The 14,411-nt window shown below is 51.7% G+C and overlaps 9 protein-coding genes across 9 annotated transcripts; 4 read left to right on the forward strand and 5 right to left on the reverse strand.

The window, feature by feature from the left end:
- Window positions 1-537: 537 nt before the first annotated feature.
- LTS14_001061 (uncharacterized protein) lies at window positions 538-2,749 on the forward strand (the record flags this gene model as incomplete). The annotated part of the gene is made up of 3 exons (XM_064833770.1): window positions 538-1,309; window positions 1,358-2,634; window positions 2,687-2,749. The coding sequence occupies 3 exons, from the start codon at window positions 538-540 to the stop codon at window positions 2,747-2,749; spliced, it is 2,112 nt and encodes a 703-aa protein (XP_064698731.1).
- A 221-nt stretch (window positions 2,750-2,970) lies between these two features.
- LTS14_001062 (uncharacterized protein) lies at window positions 2,971-4,171 on the reverse strand (the record flags this gene model as incomplete). Its single annotated transcript, XM_064833771.1, has 2 exons — window positions 2,971-3,884; window positions 3,961-4,171. 2 exons carry the CDS (start codon window positions 4,169-4,171, stop codon window positions 2,971-2,973), a joined length of 1,125 nt encoding a protein of 374 aa, XP_064698732.1.
- A 637-nt stretch (window positions 4,172-4,808) lies between these two features.
- LTS14_001063 (uncharacterized protein) lies at window positions 4,809-5,783 on the forward strand (the record flags this gene model as incomplete). Its single annotated transcript, XM_064833772.1, has 3 exons — window positions 4,809-4,872; window positions 4,913-5,118; window positions 5,172-5,783. The coding sequence occupies 3 exons, from the start codon at window positions 4,809-4,811 to the stop codon at window positions 5,781-5,783; spliced, it is 882 nt and encodes a 293-aa protein (XP_064698733.1).
- Window positions 5,784-5,891: 108 nt separating this feature from the next.
- Window positions 5,892-6,470, reverse strand: LTS14_001064 (uncharacterized protein; the record flags this gene model as incomplete). The annotated part of the gene is given in 2 exon segments (XM_064833773.1): window positions 5,892-5,925; window positions 5,941-6,470. The coding sequence occupies 2 exon segments, from the start codon at window positions 6,468-6,470 to the stop codon at window positions 5,892-5,894; spliced, it is 564 nt and encodes a 187-aa protein (XP_064698734.1).
- Window positions 6,471-6,958: 488 nt separating this feature from the next.
- Window positions 6,959-7,564, forward strand: UBC12 (NEDD8-conjugating protein ubc12; the record flags this gene model as incomplete). The annotated part of the gene is made up of 2 exons (XM_064833774.1): window positions 6,959-7,067; window positions 7,122-7,564. The coding sequence occupies 2 exons, from the start codon at window positions 6,959-6,961 to the stop codon at window positions 7,562-7,564; spliced, it is 552 nt and encodes a 183-aa protein (XP_064698735.1).
- Window positions 7,565-7,948: 384 nt separating this feature from the next.
- On the reverse strand, window positions 7,949-9,241 carry LTS14_001066 (uncharacterized protein; the record flags this gene model as incomplete). Its single annotated transcript, XM_064833775.1, has 1 exon — window positions 7,949-9,241. The coding sequence occupies one exon, from the start codon at window positions 9,239-9,241 to the stop codon at window positions 7,949-7,951; it is 1,293 nt and encodes a 430-aa protein (XP_064698736.1).
- A 585-nt stretch (window positions 9,242-9,826) lies between these two features.
- On the forward strand, window positions 9,827-10,617 carry LTS14_001067 (uncharacterized protein; the record flags this gene model as incomplete). Its single annotated transcript, XM_064833776.1, has 3 exons — window positions 9,827-10,122; window positions 10,177-10,284; window positions 10,341-10,617. 3 exons carry the CDS (start codon window positions 9,827-9,829, stop codon window positions 10,615-10,617), a joined length of 681 nt encoding a protein of 226 aa, XP_064698737.1.
- A 44-nt stretch (window positions 10,618-10,661) lies between these two features.
- LTS14_001068 (uncharacterized protein) lies at window positions 10,662-11,963 on the reverse strand (the record flags this gene model as incomplete). Its single annotated transcript, XM_064833777.1, has 1 exon — window positions 10,662-11,963. The coding sequence occupies one exon, from the start codon at window positions 11,961-11,963 to the stop codon at window positions 10,662-10,664; it is 1,302 nt and encodes a 433-aa protein (XP_064698738.1).
- A 1,067-nt stretch (window positions 11,964-13,030) lies between these two features.
- On the reverse strand, window positions 13,031-14,063 carry LTS14_001069 (uncharacterized protein; the record flags this gene model as incomplete). Its single annotated transcript, XM_064833778.1, has 3 exons — window positions 13,031-13,359; window positions 13,414-13,828; window positions 13,890-14,063. 3 exons carry the CDS (start codon window positions 14,061-14,063, stop codon window positions 13,031-13,033), a joined length of 918 nt encoding a protein of 305 aa, XP_064698739.1.
- Between the last annotated feature and the right edge of the window lie 348 nt (window positions 14,064-14,411).

Here is a 14,411-nt window from a genome sequence, read left to right on the forward strand (position 1 = left end):
AGTCACTTTTCTGTGACTCTAGGTCTGTAGACCATGGGATTAATCAACTTGCCCTCGAATTTGGATGTGGTCTGCGGACATATTGCGATCCAGAAGTCATCATTACTGTGGTCACGTGATGCGGCTCAAACTTCTTTTTCGCCTCCTTCTCAAATCCCTTCCCCTTGCATGACATCTCGAGCAACCTTTGCTCAAGTCGTTCTTTGGCAGAGTCCCTCTAAGCCACTCGTTTGCCAGTCTATGGACGCGGTCTACATAGCCTACTATGGCACACCTGGCTAAATAATGCGGCTAATACTTCCTGCCCCAAAACCTCGCAATCTCAACCCCGCAGATCATCCTATAGGCACCATCTCATCCACATGGACCTGCACAATAATAATGCCATCGATGACATGATGACCACATCGCTCGCTATGGGCCATTCGTCCGTGGTTTGCGCAGTACAAATGTCGTTCACGAGATCCATATAAAGGCTTTCCCTGCACTTCAGAGACCAAGCACTTGCTGGCAAGTATCAGTTACAGTACGATAACAATGGTGAAAGCCATAGAGTCCGGCATTAGTAGCTTCGCCCTCCTGGCTTTTGTTGCGAATGCAGCCGCATTGCCTACTTTGCCAGCTCGCGCATCGAGTCTATCGAATACGGAGACATCATTGACATTACTATACCAGAACAATCTCAACGGCAGCGACGACGTCAACCATATCTCAGCAATACTGCTCGACGATTTCTCCCTGGACGATGCAGCAGCTGCGTGTAACATTGTCAACGAGCAATTGCTGTCTAGAAATGCCATCCAGGCACACTACGATGACTTCTACAATCAGCTCTCCTACCTCGCCTACTCTGGTCGTGCGTCGCAGAATCAACAGTATATAATCAACAACGGCATAGTCGCCTTCAACCAACGCCAGCACTGCTTAGAATTCAAGCCCAAGCCTTACGGAAACCCTTGCCTGCCTGTATTGTGTACCCAGTCTGCCAACGCAAGCCAACCTACTGGCGCGAATGCTACTGCACAGAACGAGATCACCATTCCTGCTGGCAGCAACACTTTCCGTGGGTACCGCAACCTGAAGTCATGGCGGTTCAGCGGCATGCCATATGCAGACCCGCCAAAGCGATGGCAGTATAGCACAGTTTATTCTGGCAAAGGGCAGGCTCTAGATGCTACCACGTTTGGATCGCAATGTGCTCAAGTGGGTGGTGGAAGCGAGAATTGTCTGTTCGTAAACGTCCAGACACCATACCTTCCGAAAGCTGGTTCGAAGCAGCATCTCAAACCTGTGTACTTCTGGATCCATGGTCAGTCCAATGGATAGTATTGGCCATATCTGAGCTGACCTCTTGTAGGTGGTGGCTTCAACAATGGCGTGGGTAGTTCTGCCGGTACTGATGGTGGCAACCTTGCTAGCCGGGAAGACATTGTGGTTGTCAGCATAAACTACCGTCTAAACACAGCTGGTTTCTTTGCTGTACCTGGCACTAATATCATGGGCAATTATGGTATCGCCGACCAACAAACAGCTCTCCAGTGGACAATCGAGAATATTGCAGCATTTGGTGGCGATGCGAGTCAGATCACTATCATAGGTGGCTCTGCAGGTGCCGGAAGCGTTCGTGTTCACCTTGGCTCGCCTCCAGCCATTGGGAAGTTCCAGGGCGCCATCGCTCAAAGTAATCTCGGTGGAGGTGTCGACCTCGGACTCACTGGGAACTATGCTACATCTTACAGCTCATATCTGACCATTGAGCAAAACTATGACATTGCCGGCCAACAAATCTTTCAAGAAGCGAACTGCACGCAGTCGAATCTCGACGATCAGATCGCTTGTCTTAGCAAAGTGGACGCCGTTGTATTATCTGAGCTCATGACAGTGGCGAACAAGGTTGTACAAGATGGCCACTACGTCAATACCGAGCAATTGATCGTTTCTGTCAAGAATGGCAGCACAGCGCATATTCCTGTAATGTTCGGGACGGCAGAAAACGACGGAGCATCTTTCGACAACTACCCGCATTCGAACAATGTGACTAGTGAGCTTGAGGGTCTGCAAACTGAGCTTGGAATTAGCGCATACTATGCACAGTCCATCATTAACTCTGGTCTGTTCCCTTACTACGACACTGGCAACAAGACCTTGGACTCCTTCAATATCAGCCAGCGTATCGCAACAGATAACCAATTTCGCTGTGTCGACGAGGCCACTGTGTACGCCGGCGCCGTCACCGGAGCCTTCCCGAAAGCATATTACTATCAGAGCAATCGTGCGCAGATGGGTTACGATCCAAATGGGATCGGTGCGGACCCAGTAGAGCCTGGCTACCCTCTCGGGAATCCTTATGCACCATACTTCCGCGTCCATGGCTCCGACCAGGGCTGGTCGTTTGGCAACCTGTATTACTTCCGGGATCTGTATGATCTGTACAGTCTACAGCTCGAGTCCAGCTACTATGCCTGGTTTGCGAAGACTGGTGACCCTAACGCTCCTCTGGCATATCTGCAAGCCAGAGGATACGATATAACGATTCAAGGCAGTAAGCTTAGTGGTCCGTGGCTACCTGTGCAGGGAAAACAAGGTCCCATCAAGCTTCTTGACTGGCCTTCTATCAGCTCCGGTTTTGTTGACGTAAGTTGCTGCGTGATCTTCTACTTAATACTCTGCTAATTCCAAGCCACAGGTACCTCAATGCACCTTCTTGAACTACACACTTTCATATTACCTGACCGCCAACCGAGGATGAGCCTCAGAATCATTGTCCGCGCTACGGATACATATGACAGGCCTTCCTTCGCCGCAGGAGTCCTGGCAAGCTATTTCACCGACAATGGATGCAGTCTAACGATCTTAAGTCAAGTAGAGGCCATCAAAACGTAAGAGACGCATAGAAGATAGCCCTTGGAAGAGGAGTACACCCATTCGCATGTTAATCGTCGTAGCGATCCAATCTGTCCAATCCAGCTCTCACTGTTCACCATATGGTGTCACCGAACCACGCCACGGTTTTTGAAGCTGTCCCGCTCTCTCGACATCGAAACGCCACACACCACAGGTGTTCTCAGGTTCTAGCTTGCTCCCTATAACGGACAACAGCCTCGCCGCAACAGGATTGTCGCTGTCTTTTCGAAAGAACACAGCCTGCCATGATTCCTCCTTCGCCTTTGGATTCTTCCTCAACTCTCGCTGCGCATTCTCAAGTTTGCTCTTGTTGTCAGCCACACCCTGCATATTGCCTTTGTGTATGCTGTCGATGACACCAGCCCAGGCATGCCGGGACTCCCACGGATCCTGCTTGTCGAGCGCTGCTGTCCTGAACTCTGTGGCTGTGGCAGAGCTGACATCATGGGTATCGATTACTTTGCCTTCGGCGTCCTTGAGCGAGAAGCTCTCTGCCCAGCTACCTTCAGCGGTGAACATTGGACTCTTCCGCTTCTTGTCGTCGGCATGATACACTCCAGCAGCTACATGATTTTTGCTGCCGCTCATGCCGAGGAAACCTTTGCCAGTGAAGTCGACTTCGGCGATCAAGCCTGTTGAGCTGACGATATCATACGTGCCGTTCAGTTCTGGATATGGTCCACCGGTTAATATGCCTTTCACCTTGACATTCGGTAATGGTATTAGGTAGTCCTCGTCGAACTCGTCCAGATGCATGACAGCATGGCCGGTTTGCTGAATGTTGACGCTGCCGCTGAATGTGATTTCTTGCCTCGTGTAGCCTTCCGCCCGTACACCATGCTTTTCGTTCCACAAATAGCAGGCTGTCACTGGGGGGTGATGGCTAACTTGTTCACTGACGAGATGGCATTCTTCGCCAGGCTCTCCGCAGTCACCCAAGAATAATTCGCCGAGGAAAGCATTGAGAGGCTTCTTGACTCCTGCGCATGATCAGTATATGCTCCGTTGATCTCGTCTGAATAGGACTAGTCCGAGGAGTGTGAGGTCTTCCCATACCTTCACTAGGTTGACGCCCAGCATACTGCTGACCTCTTAATGCCGATAGGAACCATTTCAAGACAGCAAGTATCCTTCGTTCTGGCGTCGACTCATGTGCTGGTGCACAAAACAATTCGGGATGTTCGATCCAGTATCTTGGGAACTCAGTCGTACTCTTGTCGGCAAGGACGAATGGCGGCGCAGTAATGTTGCTTAAGTCGCCTTTCATCGTTGCTATGGACTACCTTGCACTTAGAATGGGTGCTACTCGCGTGCTTCCAGGGAGCACCTACAGATAGAAAATTCTTGAGATTGCTTTGTTGGGCGCTGTTGTCCGCCATACTGAGGTCGACCTGTCGTAGCGGTCGATCTTACACTCAATGGTCTATGTTGTGGCTCTGGTAAAATGCGACAGTATACGTAGGCTGAGGAAACAACAATATATGTTATCCGCAATGGTAATGACCAAGGAGGAAGCCATTGCGAGGTAGACGTTGTGCTCGTGGCGCAGTGGTCCACTCAGGGAAATGTCGTCACCACCCTTCGATGCCGATTGATGGTTTGGAGGACAGCGCATGATCGCAACATGCTGCTTTCATCGGTCAAGTCAATTCCAACCTCGAATGTCAGAGGGCGAGAGGAATGACATGGCGATATAGCAGTCAAAGTATCACTCTTGAGGAAAGGTGATGATCAGCGTGATGACCACGAGCTTGCCGACCTCGGGCACGAGACAAACATCGACCATTAACCCCACGCCCACCACATCAACGTGATCGTAGGTAAATTTTAGTACCACTACAGTTGGTGATGTGTCTCGAGCATAACCGCCAGCTGGAATTGCGACAGACTTATAATAGCTCACCATGCCAATTCACGACCTCACCAACAAAGTCGTGCTCCTGACAGGCAAGTTTCCGCATCCGACTTGTCAGCCCAACCATCTGATCGTCGAGTTGACGATATGTAGGCATCGGAGCAATAGCTGAAGGCTGGGGCAATGGCACAACTATCGCCGCTCTCTTCGCTCGACAAGGTGCCACGGTCTTCGGCTGCGACATCAACCTCGAAGCCGCCAACAAAGCAGCAGCTGAAATCAACGATGACGACGAGGTAGAGAATCATGTCTCGAGGAAGGACGGGCGAGAAGGAGTCGAAGTCTTTCAACAGTCAACCGTTCGTTCTCGTCCCTCGCATCCGAACGACACCCGCTCACAGATACCCACTAGGACGTAACAAATTCAACCCACTGCCGCGCCTTCGTCGATGCCTGCAGACAGAAACACAGCAGAATCGACGTCCTAGTAAACAACGTGGGCCTTTCCCAACCCGGCGGCCCTGCAGAGCTCTCGGAAGAAATCTGGGACGCCCAGACAAACGTGAACCTCAAATCCGTCTACCTGATGTGCCATCTCGTGCTTCCCATCCTCGAGGCCCAAGAGAGTGGCGGCTGCGTACTAAATGTAAGTTCCATAGCTGGACTCCGCTACATAGCCAAGCCTCAAGTCGCGTACGCAGCTTGCAAAGCAGCTATCATCCAGTTCACGAAGACGACGGCTGTGATCTATGCTGAACGGACGGGAGGGAAGGTGAGATTGAATACTGTTGTGCCGGGACTGATTCATACGCCGCTTGTGTCTGTCTTGGCGGAGAAGTATGCCAAGGGTGACCAGGAAGGGTATAGACGTACGAGGGAGCAGCAAGTGCCGATGGGGAGGATGGGGACGGCGTGGGACGTGGCGCATGCTGGATTGTTCTTGTGTTCGGATGAGGCTGGATATATTACAGGTCAGGAGATTGTGGTTGATGGAGGGATTACTTCTAGTACTGGAAGGATCTGAGATGTGAGTTTTGGAGATGTTTGTGTTGGAGTAGCTATGTGGCGTGGTGTGCTTGACAAAGGAAATGTATAAAGGAGACTTATCTTCTAACGAGCGTAGGTAGTTTACTCATCCAATATTGCCCAGTCCCTCGTCTTCCGGACTAAGCAAGACTTACCTCAGCTCATGGTGGCTATTCGCTAGACGAATCTCACTGCAGGTCGCACACTGACACTGCTGTGGGTGGTTGCGGCCTTGGATGACGAGATCAGCCTGGCGATTACGAATGCAATTGACCATGGCCAGACGAGCGTGGGTTTTCATACAGACGGGAACGACAGACGCGGTGCTACCAGAGGCAGTACCGGCGAAAGGCATGTTCCAGGAACCCACCTTGTTCTTAATCTCAGCAGTGAAAGGATCCGCTGATGCGTGCGACTTCGGCTCGAACAGGTGGCGAACTCCGTCGGCGAAGACTGCTGGTAGACCAAGCGAGACTTGGGCGCCGAGCGTGTTCATCGTTGCCGTGGGGAATGCTTTGGCAGGCGCAGAGGCAGGGAGCTCAAGCACCATAGGATCGTATTCGAACGCGAACCTGGGCCCAGCTGAGTCATATTCAGCTATCCTGCGATCCAGACGTTGCTGAACGCGGGCTAATATCGTGCCTTTGCTTGGGGAAACCTGTGACGGTATAGACGACGGTGGCATGGTGCTTCCCTTGTTTTCAATGTTCGACCCACCTTCACGCGTCAGCCTGCGCTGCTCCATCTTCTGGTCGAACATCGCAAGAGGGAGCTGCACTATTCACAAAGGAGAGGATAACAGTAATCTCCCTACACGTCCAGATTGTAGCGGGCTGGCCGTTGCTTGGGAATAGGGGAAGGCGTACATCGCTTCCTGGCGACCGTATGTAATCGCGCCAAGCTCGCGAGCCTGATCAGGAGATTTGTGTTGGTGCGACGGTCAGAGTCATGAAGTGGACGTAGAAGTGAATGGAAGGCAGATGTAGAAGTGGAGCCGAGAAATGACAGCCTCAGGCACACATGCATCGTTATCGCCTATCTGCCTCGACTCGACTCGCGTGCCAGCCTCGAGACACATTATTGAACAAGCTCACCACCGCATATAATCCGTTCACCTTTTCATCTACCCCTCTCTACCGATCGGCGCTACGAGCGCAACACAGCACCGCAAAGATGTTGAAGATATGGAGCATGAAGCAGCAACAGCAAAAGAACGAAGCTGCCGCCGGTCCCGCAGCGAAGAAGAAGAAGGTGACGGCAGCACAACTGCGAGTACAGAAAGGTATGCTATACCACCGCACACCATAGCAGCAACACCCACTAACGCTTGGACTAGATCTCAGCGAACTCGCACTCCCGCAAACCATGAAAACCGTCTTCCCCAACCCCGACGACATCCTCAACTTCACCCTGCACCTCACTCCGGACGAAGGCCTCTACAAGTCCGGCTCCTTCAGCTTCACCTTCGCCATCAGTCAAAACTTCCCCCACGAGCCACCCAAAGTGAAATGCCAGCAGAAGATCTACCACCCCAACATCGACCTCGAAGGGAACATCTGCCTAAATATCCTACGCGAGGACTGGAAACCAGTGTTGAATCTGAACGCGGTGGTGGTGGGCTTGCAGTTCTTGTTTCTGGAGCCGAATGCGAGTGATCCATTGAACAAGGAGGCGGCAGCGGATTTGCAAGGCGATCGCGATCGTTTCAAGAGGAATGTCAGGAGTTCTATGCAGGGCGGGAGTGTGAAAGGCGAGTCTTTTGACAAGGTTGTGAAGTAGAGCAACATGGCCCAAAATCAGCCAGAAGCGTTGTTGGACTGGTGGTAGCGAACAAAACATGGGAGAGTGGGTGAGTGGCGTGCTTGCTGCGACTTGCATAGCGATGAGGGATATGATACCATGGCTTATGCATTGCTTCTGGTTGGATGGCGTTCATGATGTATTGAGGTCTTGGTTGTTTGATATACTGCGCGCATGTTGTAGATATGCGAGGCGAGGGCGTTGTACAGTGGAATCACAGCTAAACTAGAATAGAAGCCGAAGCCACTGTTCATACAGAACCTAACACGAAGTACTCAGGCAGGCTCTTCCGCCAATCTCAAGTATATTTGACCAAAGTCCTATGCCAAAGCCATGCCGACCTTGGCCCCTCACCCAAACCCATTACAACTCATCGAATCGAGCGGTATTATACAAATGCTTATCTGTCGTCTCCAGCACCTCCAATCTCGCACCCACAACAATCCTCCCATCATTCTTGGGGACACAAAGCATACCAAAACAAGGCTTATACTTCGCCACGCTCCCCTTATCCACCCGTCGGAACTTCATAAGCTCCTCCCAAGGCTCCTTGACATGCTTCTCGGCCGTATTGGGATTGACATTCGGAACCTGGCACCTCGCGCACCTCGCCACAACATCCAGATCGATCTTGTATAGAGCTTCCTCAGATGGAATGGTGGTGAGGATCCGGACGCGTTTCCAGGTATCCTCCTCCCAAGGATGGTCATCACGACCTTTCACAATGATGTTCGGGCGGAATCGTTCGATGGTGAGTTCATCGCTCTTCGGATCTTTCTCCTTGAGCCGACGGTTCAGGTCTTTGATACTCGCTTCACTTGCAATCTGCAGACTCATGACGTCGGCGAAATGATGCGGGACATCTTTGCCGTAAAGATCCTTCTTGCCGTTCACGTTGATCATCCTGGCTTGTGGACCTTTGTACACGAGTGCCACGTCCTTTTTGAAGTAATCGGTGAAGATCTTATTCACTTCTTCGCCGTAGACGTAGCCATCGGTCTTCTCCTCCCAGATCTCGACTTCTTCGAGTTTCGTTTTCTCCTTCAGCCATTCTGGACTTGGGAAAGCGGGGACCTCCACGCTGTTTTCCGTGCCGTGGATGGAAATCTTTAGCATTTGCTGGCCTTGGTACTTTTCCGTGCCTTCGGTAATGGTCGTGTCAATGAGTGTCATGCTGGAGTCTGTGCGGATTGTCATGAAATTCATGTCCTTTTTGCTGACGAACATCCAGTTCCTGTCGAGCGTGAGACCAGCTTTCCGGATTCGTGTGTGCTCTACCTCGAAACCACGGCAGGACTTTATGGGATACACGCGCAGGCTCACGATTTCCGTCTTCGGTGGGATCGGTGGCGCGCCCTCCTTGATCAGAGGGGCAGAGCTCTCGCCAAGTGCGCGGTTCTCCCTGTGGATGCCTGGAGTCGGAGGGTCGGGAGTCACTTGAGCCAGGACTATGATGACTGTGAAGCCCAAAATTACGGTCAGCAGCAGTATAAGGGAGAGATTGACGGTCGGCATGTCCATCTCGCTGGGGTCGAAATTGCGGATTCTGTCAATGATGACGCCGAAACCATGTTGGCGGACATCGGTAACGAGACCAGCGGCTGCATCGGCCACGTCGTTCAGAGCGCGCATGAGCGCTGGACCAGTAGAGCCCATCGTGATGATTTATGTTTTTGTCCACGAGCAAGGGGTCCTGTTGTTCTGGCTCCAATACGCTGTGGCAACGCCGCGGCTTGCTTTATGTCGTTTCCGGGATCAATCCACTGACAGCAGATACGCCTTGTACAACGGTTTGCCCAAATACGGTACCTAGGCAGCGAGCTGATGTGGTCGTTAGTTATGCAGCCAAGTTGATGAAACAGAGAAGCTGGGGTGCGGCGAGCGAATGGAAACATGAATGGCAAAATTAGAAGGCAGCTAGAGCCAACGCTAGACCCAAACAGGAAATGCCCAGACCACAACTGGTCTCTTTCTTCGAACTCCACCTTGCAGTCTGACCAGCGGGACATGCTCAAGAGAGCGAGGTTTGGTCTCTTGGCCGGGCACTCGTGAGGGCTGTACGATCGTCTGTTATCCTACTATAATCGAGCAGGACCGCAGGCCGCCATACATATCAGGCATTTTGTATTGTCGGTGACGCTACTAAAATTTACCGACTCAACGGAAAGTAGAGACGATGATTTCGAGATCCTCACGTTCAGCATAGACTTTCATTTGTAGCCATATTCAAGACTGAACATCATGCCAGACAAGGACGCAGGCACGCCTCGAATCTTCATCATCCGTCACGGCGAGACAGACTGGTCAAAATCTGGCCAGTACACGGGCAAAACAGACATACCGCTGACCGAGCACGGCGAGAAACAAGTCAAAGCCTCTGCGGATCTGATGTACGGGTCTGGCAAGCTCATTGATCCTGCCAATGTCGCGAGAGTGTATCTCAGCCCTCGCAAACGTGCGATTAGGACTTATCAGCTATTGTCAGGGCAGCAGGAAGGGTACGAGATCACGGAGAGCCTGGCGGAGTGGGACTATGGGTGAGTAGTAGTTCGTGTTAGGAAGATTGGTTGTGGGCGTGCTGACAGCAGTAGCGAGTATGAGGGTATCAAGACAGACGAGATCAGAGAGAAACGGAAGGCGCACGGTCTTGACAAAGAGAGACCTTGGGATATCTGGACGGACGGATGTGAAGGTGGCGAGTATGATCCACCCATTCCACATCTGCCTTCCTGACAATTGCTGACGCAGTTCGAAGATCCTCAGCACAAGTCACAGCCCGCATCGACAGCCTAATCGCCACCATCCGGGAATTCCATGAACCGAGAATGAAGACTGCTGAAGCGAGAGATATCGTTCTGGTTGCTCACGGCCACCTCACAAGAGCTTTCGCTAAGCGCTGGCTAGGCTATGAGCTGTCCTTCCCACTGAGCCTGATGATGGAGCCGGGTGGTGTTGGTGTGTTGAGCTATCAGCATCACAATATCGATGAGCCCGCGCTATTGCTGGGTATTGGCTTGCCATTAAAGCAATAGCTCTTGTATCTACAAACCGAGATCCTGCTCGCCGTGATATGCCGTCACACTGATATTTCCGTGCTCAAAAGGATTCCCGCCGGCAAGGGAATGTCCATACAGCCATCGGGGATGCACTGTGACGCCTGCCATGGCTCTTTTAGATTCTGGTATCCAGTGCTTGCAACATGGTTCCCGATACTGATGTACCATGGTGCCGCCACATTCGTGCTACCACCGCAGAACTCCCAAAGCGTTGCGAATCCGACCCGAGCCGAGTCAATCAAGTGAAGTAATGTGCTGACCGTAACCATCTTATATCGTTGATCATAGAGATCCTGCACGAGCTGACAAAGTTTCCTGAGATGGTCTTCGCACATCATTTGGAGGCGCATCTCTGAGGCATGCGATGCTTGGAAGGTATTCCTTGATTGTGTCCTTGCGAGCCCCCAGGCTGTGCCAATGCTTTGTAGGACGAATGATGAGGCGTAGCCACTGATGACTGCTGCCGGCAGTGGCTTCAAGCTGACAAGAATTGGGTTGTGAGGGGTTCCCGAGTTCGCATCAAGCCATTCGGCCATACTAGGAACCTCCTGCGACTTCACGAAGACGTCTATGTCGTCAACAGCATTTCCTAGTGCTTGCTGCACATCTAGCATCGATTCCAGTCTGCCAAACATGACTCGCTGGTCATGATCCTGCAGTATGCAAGCTACACGCTCGCCCACGGCTAGGAGAGTCCGCAAAGGCTCACAGGCAGTGTCCTGACTCGATGTCCACCCGCGTGTCCATTCCGTTGGAGAGTATGCCGGAGGCTGATGCTTTGTCACGCAACAGGCAATGCATAGCAGCCAAGCATCGGCAAACATCCTTTGGCTATCGTCGTTCATAGCATGAGTCTGTTTCGGCGGCCATAGTGAAATCATGCCTTGTATGTGTTGATCGCCGTTCTCCCAGGAACCGAGTATATATTCGAATTGGGAGCAGCAGAAGCCTACAGATGCTATTAATTTGATGTGCTGCTCCCTGACCTCTGGATCATGGATGGCGTGGAGTTTGATCATCTCAGCCTGGAGTCCACACAAGACCTTGTCATACTGGCAGCGTGCTTTGCCGATCATTTTGCAGGTCTTCGTCTTCATGCCGAGAGCTACTAAAGTCAAGCACGATAGCGCTTGTGCTACTAGACCTTGGCCGTCCGACTTAGCGAGCTGCCATGTCACTGATGGCCATGGCGCATAGGGCAGAGGACCGGTCAGGTCCGGAATTGATTCGCTGTTCCATTCGTGAATATCAGGAATACATGCCGCGAAGAAAGCTTCCAGTAATGCCCGTCGCCAACTAATATTAGCGTCTCGGAGAGTCATTGGCGGCAGGTCATCATGCAGTGCTGTTTGTGGGATTTCAAGAGACGACGGTCGCTCTGGGTCAGGCGAGGGTGAAACCGTGGTGGAAGGAGGCTTTGAGAGCTCGAAGATCTTGGGCTTGGGATAATGATAGCCTTCGCAGGTCAATCCAGACTTCCGGCATCGTTGACAGGAGGGCTTTGTCTCGTCACATTTCATGTGTCGTCGTTTACAGCTCACGCCTAGCAACATGATTAGCACAGGTCTTCGAGAAACCGATAGATCTCGAATTGTAAATTTACAGCCACTCAATGTCTTGCTATGCTTCCGTCTCACTCGTGTTCCCTGCTGTCGTTTAGGCGTCATGTCAGGTCCTGCCATCATGTTCTATATTCAAGTATACTCCTCAAGACAGGGTCGTCTACAGAAGCTGGCAGTAGGTCAACCATATCTCCTATATACTACCTCCTCTCCATATGCGCCAGCCGGGACTGTTGGTCTCTCCGACCCAAGAGCTGGATCATACTATTCAGCTGACCGTCTCCGGCCGTGCCAGGGAGGCAGGCCGTATCGCACAGCACTAAATGAACCATAGAGCCGAGGTGTAGTCATGATCGCTAAAATGCAGACGCAAAGTCAATCCTTCTGTTAACGCCGAAGGTTTCTGTCATCTTCAGCCTTGTCAACGCCACATTGAGAGTCTATCAGGGCAAGCGCTCAATCAAAATGACTTAATCACCCCGCATTCGCGTAGATTCCTTGGCGTTCATGTAGGTCAACCTGCCCTGCTACTTTCGCCAATAATATTATGCATCCTCATCGTGCCGCCGATGCACCAACGGGCCTCGTATGGACTAATCCCCGATCGAAGCTCGGTCTCTCAGTCATGAGAATAGCACTGTTGGCGCGTACTTGGCAATCACCAGCATATACTGTTCCGAAGACTACGACAGGGAAGGTGCGGAGGCAGACAAAGCTCTGAACCAAAGATATGGATCACCACAATGCAGGAGCGCACGCGAAGACTAGGAGATATATGAACAAAGCACATCAAACTACGGTCTATCCCGGTTACAGCTCCACCATGATTACAACCACTTCTCCCTATTCGCCACCACGAAGTCTTTCCAGGTCGTCAAATTGTCACAAGAAGACCATGGTCCCTGAGTCAGTGCTGCGCCTGCATAGTAGCCTGGGTCTTCCAGAAGTAGCATGTTCTCGAGCAACTCCTGTGCCACTGGCGGTGGCAGGAACGTCTTGAAGACTTCGCCCGGGACCTGCGCAAAAGCTGCAGGCTTCTTCATCACTTCTGCAAACTCTGCTAGGATGCGTTTGGGCGTGTAGTAGTCGACGGCAGCGTGTACATGCTTGCCGAGACATGATGGGTAGGCTTGGAGTACGGCAATCACGAATTTGCCTATCAAATATTGTCAGATCGAGGCGGTCAATCAGCTCGTGTTGTTATGCTTACCTGTGTCACTAGCAGCGTCCAGAAGAGGGATCTGAGCTTTGTCCTCAGAGACTGGCAGCGCCAAAGTGTAGCCTCCCTCTTCGTTCTTGCGAAGCATAGTCAAGAAGCCCGACATGAACATGCCGGGCAGCACGAACGTGGCAGGTACCTGGATATCGCGAATGTACGCTTCGATCTGCGCCTTGCCGTCGAAGTGAGATATGTGAGAGAGACGGCCTTGGCTCGCCTCCGTGGTATTGATGAGCGAGGAGAAGATAAGATGCTTGACACCAGCAGCCTTGCAAGCGTCTGCGACAGCTTTGCCTTGTGCGACCTCTTTGGTGGCTGACATTGATTCCCAAAAGTTGGTCATGAGGAATACTGTATGAGCTCCATCAACGACATTTGACATGGATGAGGTGGAGTCCATATCGGCCTGGAGCGGGACAACTAGTAGAGTGACTGCAAAGCATATACTAGTATGGGGGTATCCTTACAGAGACGACTTCGACACCACTCTTAGCAAGCTCAACCACGGAGGCCTTGTTTACATCGCGGGTGACAGCACGAATCTGGAATTTCTTCGAGAGCTCTTTGTTAGCCAACACGGTGTCGATGACAGAACGACCTTGGTTGCCCGAGGCTCCGAAGATGACGAGGATCTTAGACATGGTGTATATGGTGGTCGTGGATTGACTTTGTTCTGGGTGTGTGTTATCGCGATGAATTGATTGTCGGATGATGTGTTGAAGATGGGAATACAGTGCTGCTAGAAAGAGGGAGCATGCTCTTTATCTCAGTGCTACTTGCTCTCGCTTGAGCGTAGAAGATGGTCTGCTTCGTAAGGATTTCTGAATACGGACTGCCATGGTGGAGGCTCGTTCATATGTCCACTTGGGTAATCCGGAGATTCGCATGGGGCCACTGATTTCTACTTACTCTGCCAAGCGTACGCTTCCAAGGCGCAGTACCGTAGCAACAAGAGACATGCACCACATTGCAGTCCAGATCGAAGGCAC

The sequence above is a fragment of the Recurvomyces mirabilis genome (genome assembly GCF_035927965.1).
Source record: "Recurvomyces mirabilis strain CCFEE 5264 chromosome Unknown scaffold_2, whole genome shotgun sequence".
In the NCBI taxonomy this organism is placed as follows: domain Eukaryota; kingdom Fungi; phylum Ascomycota; class Dothideomycetes; order Mycosphaerellales; family Teratosphaeriaceae; genus Recurvomyces; species Recurvomyces mirabilis.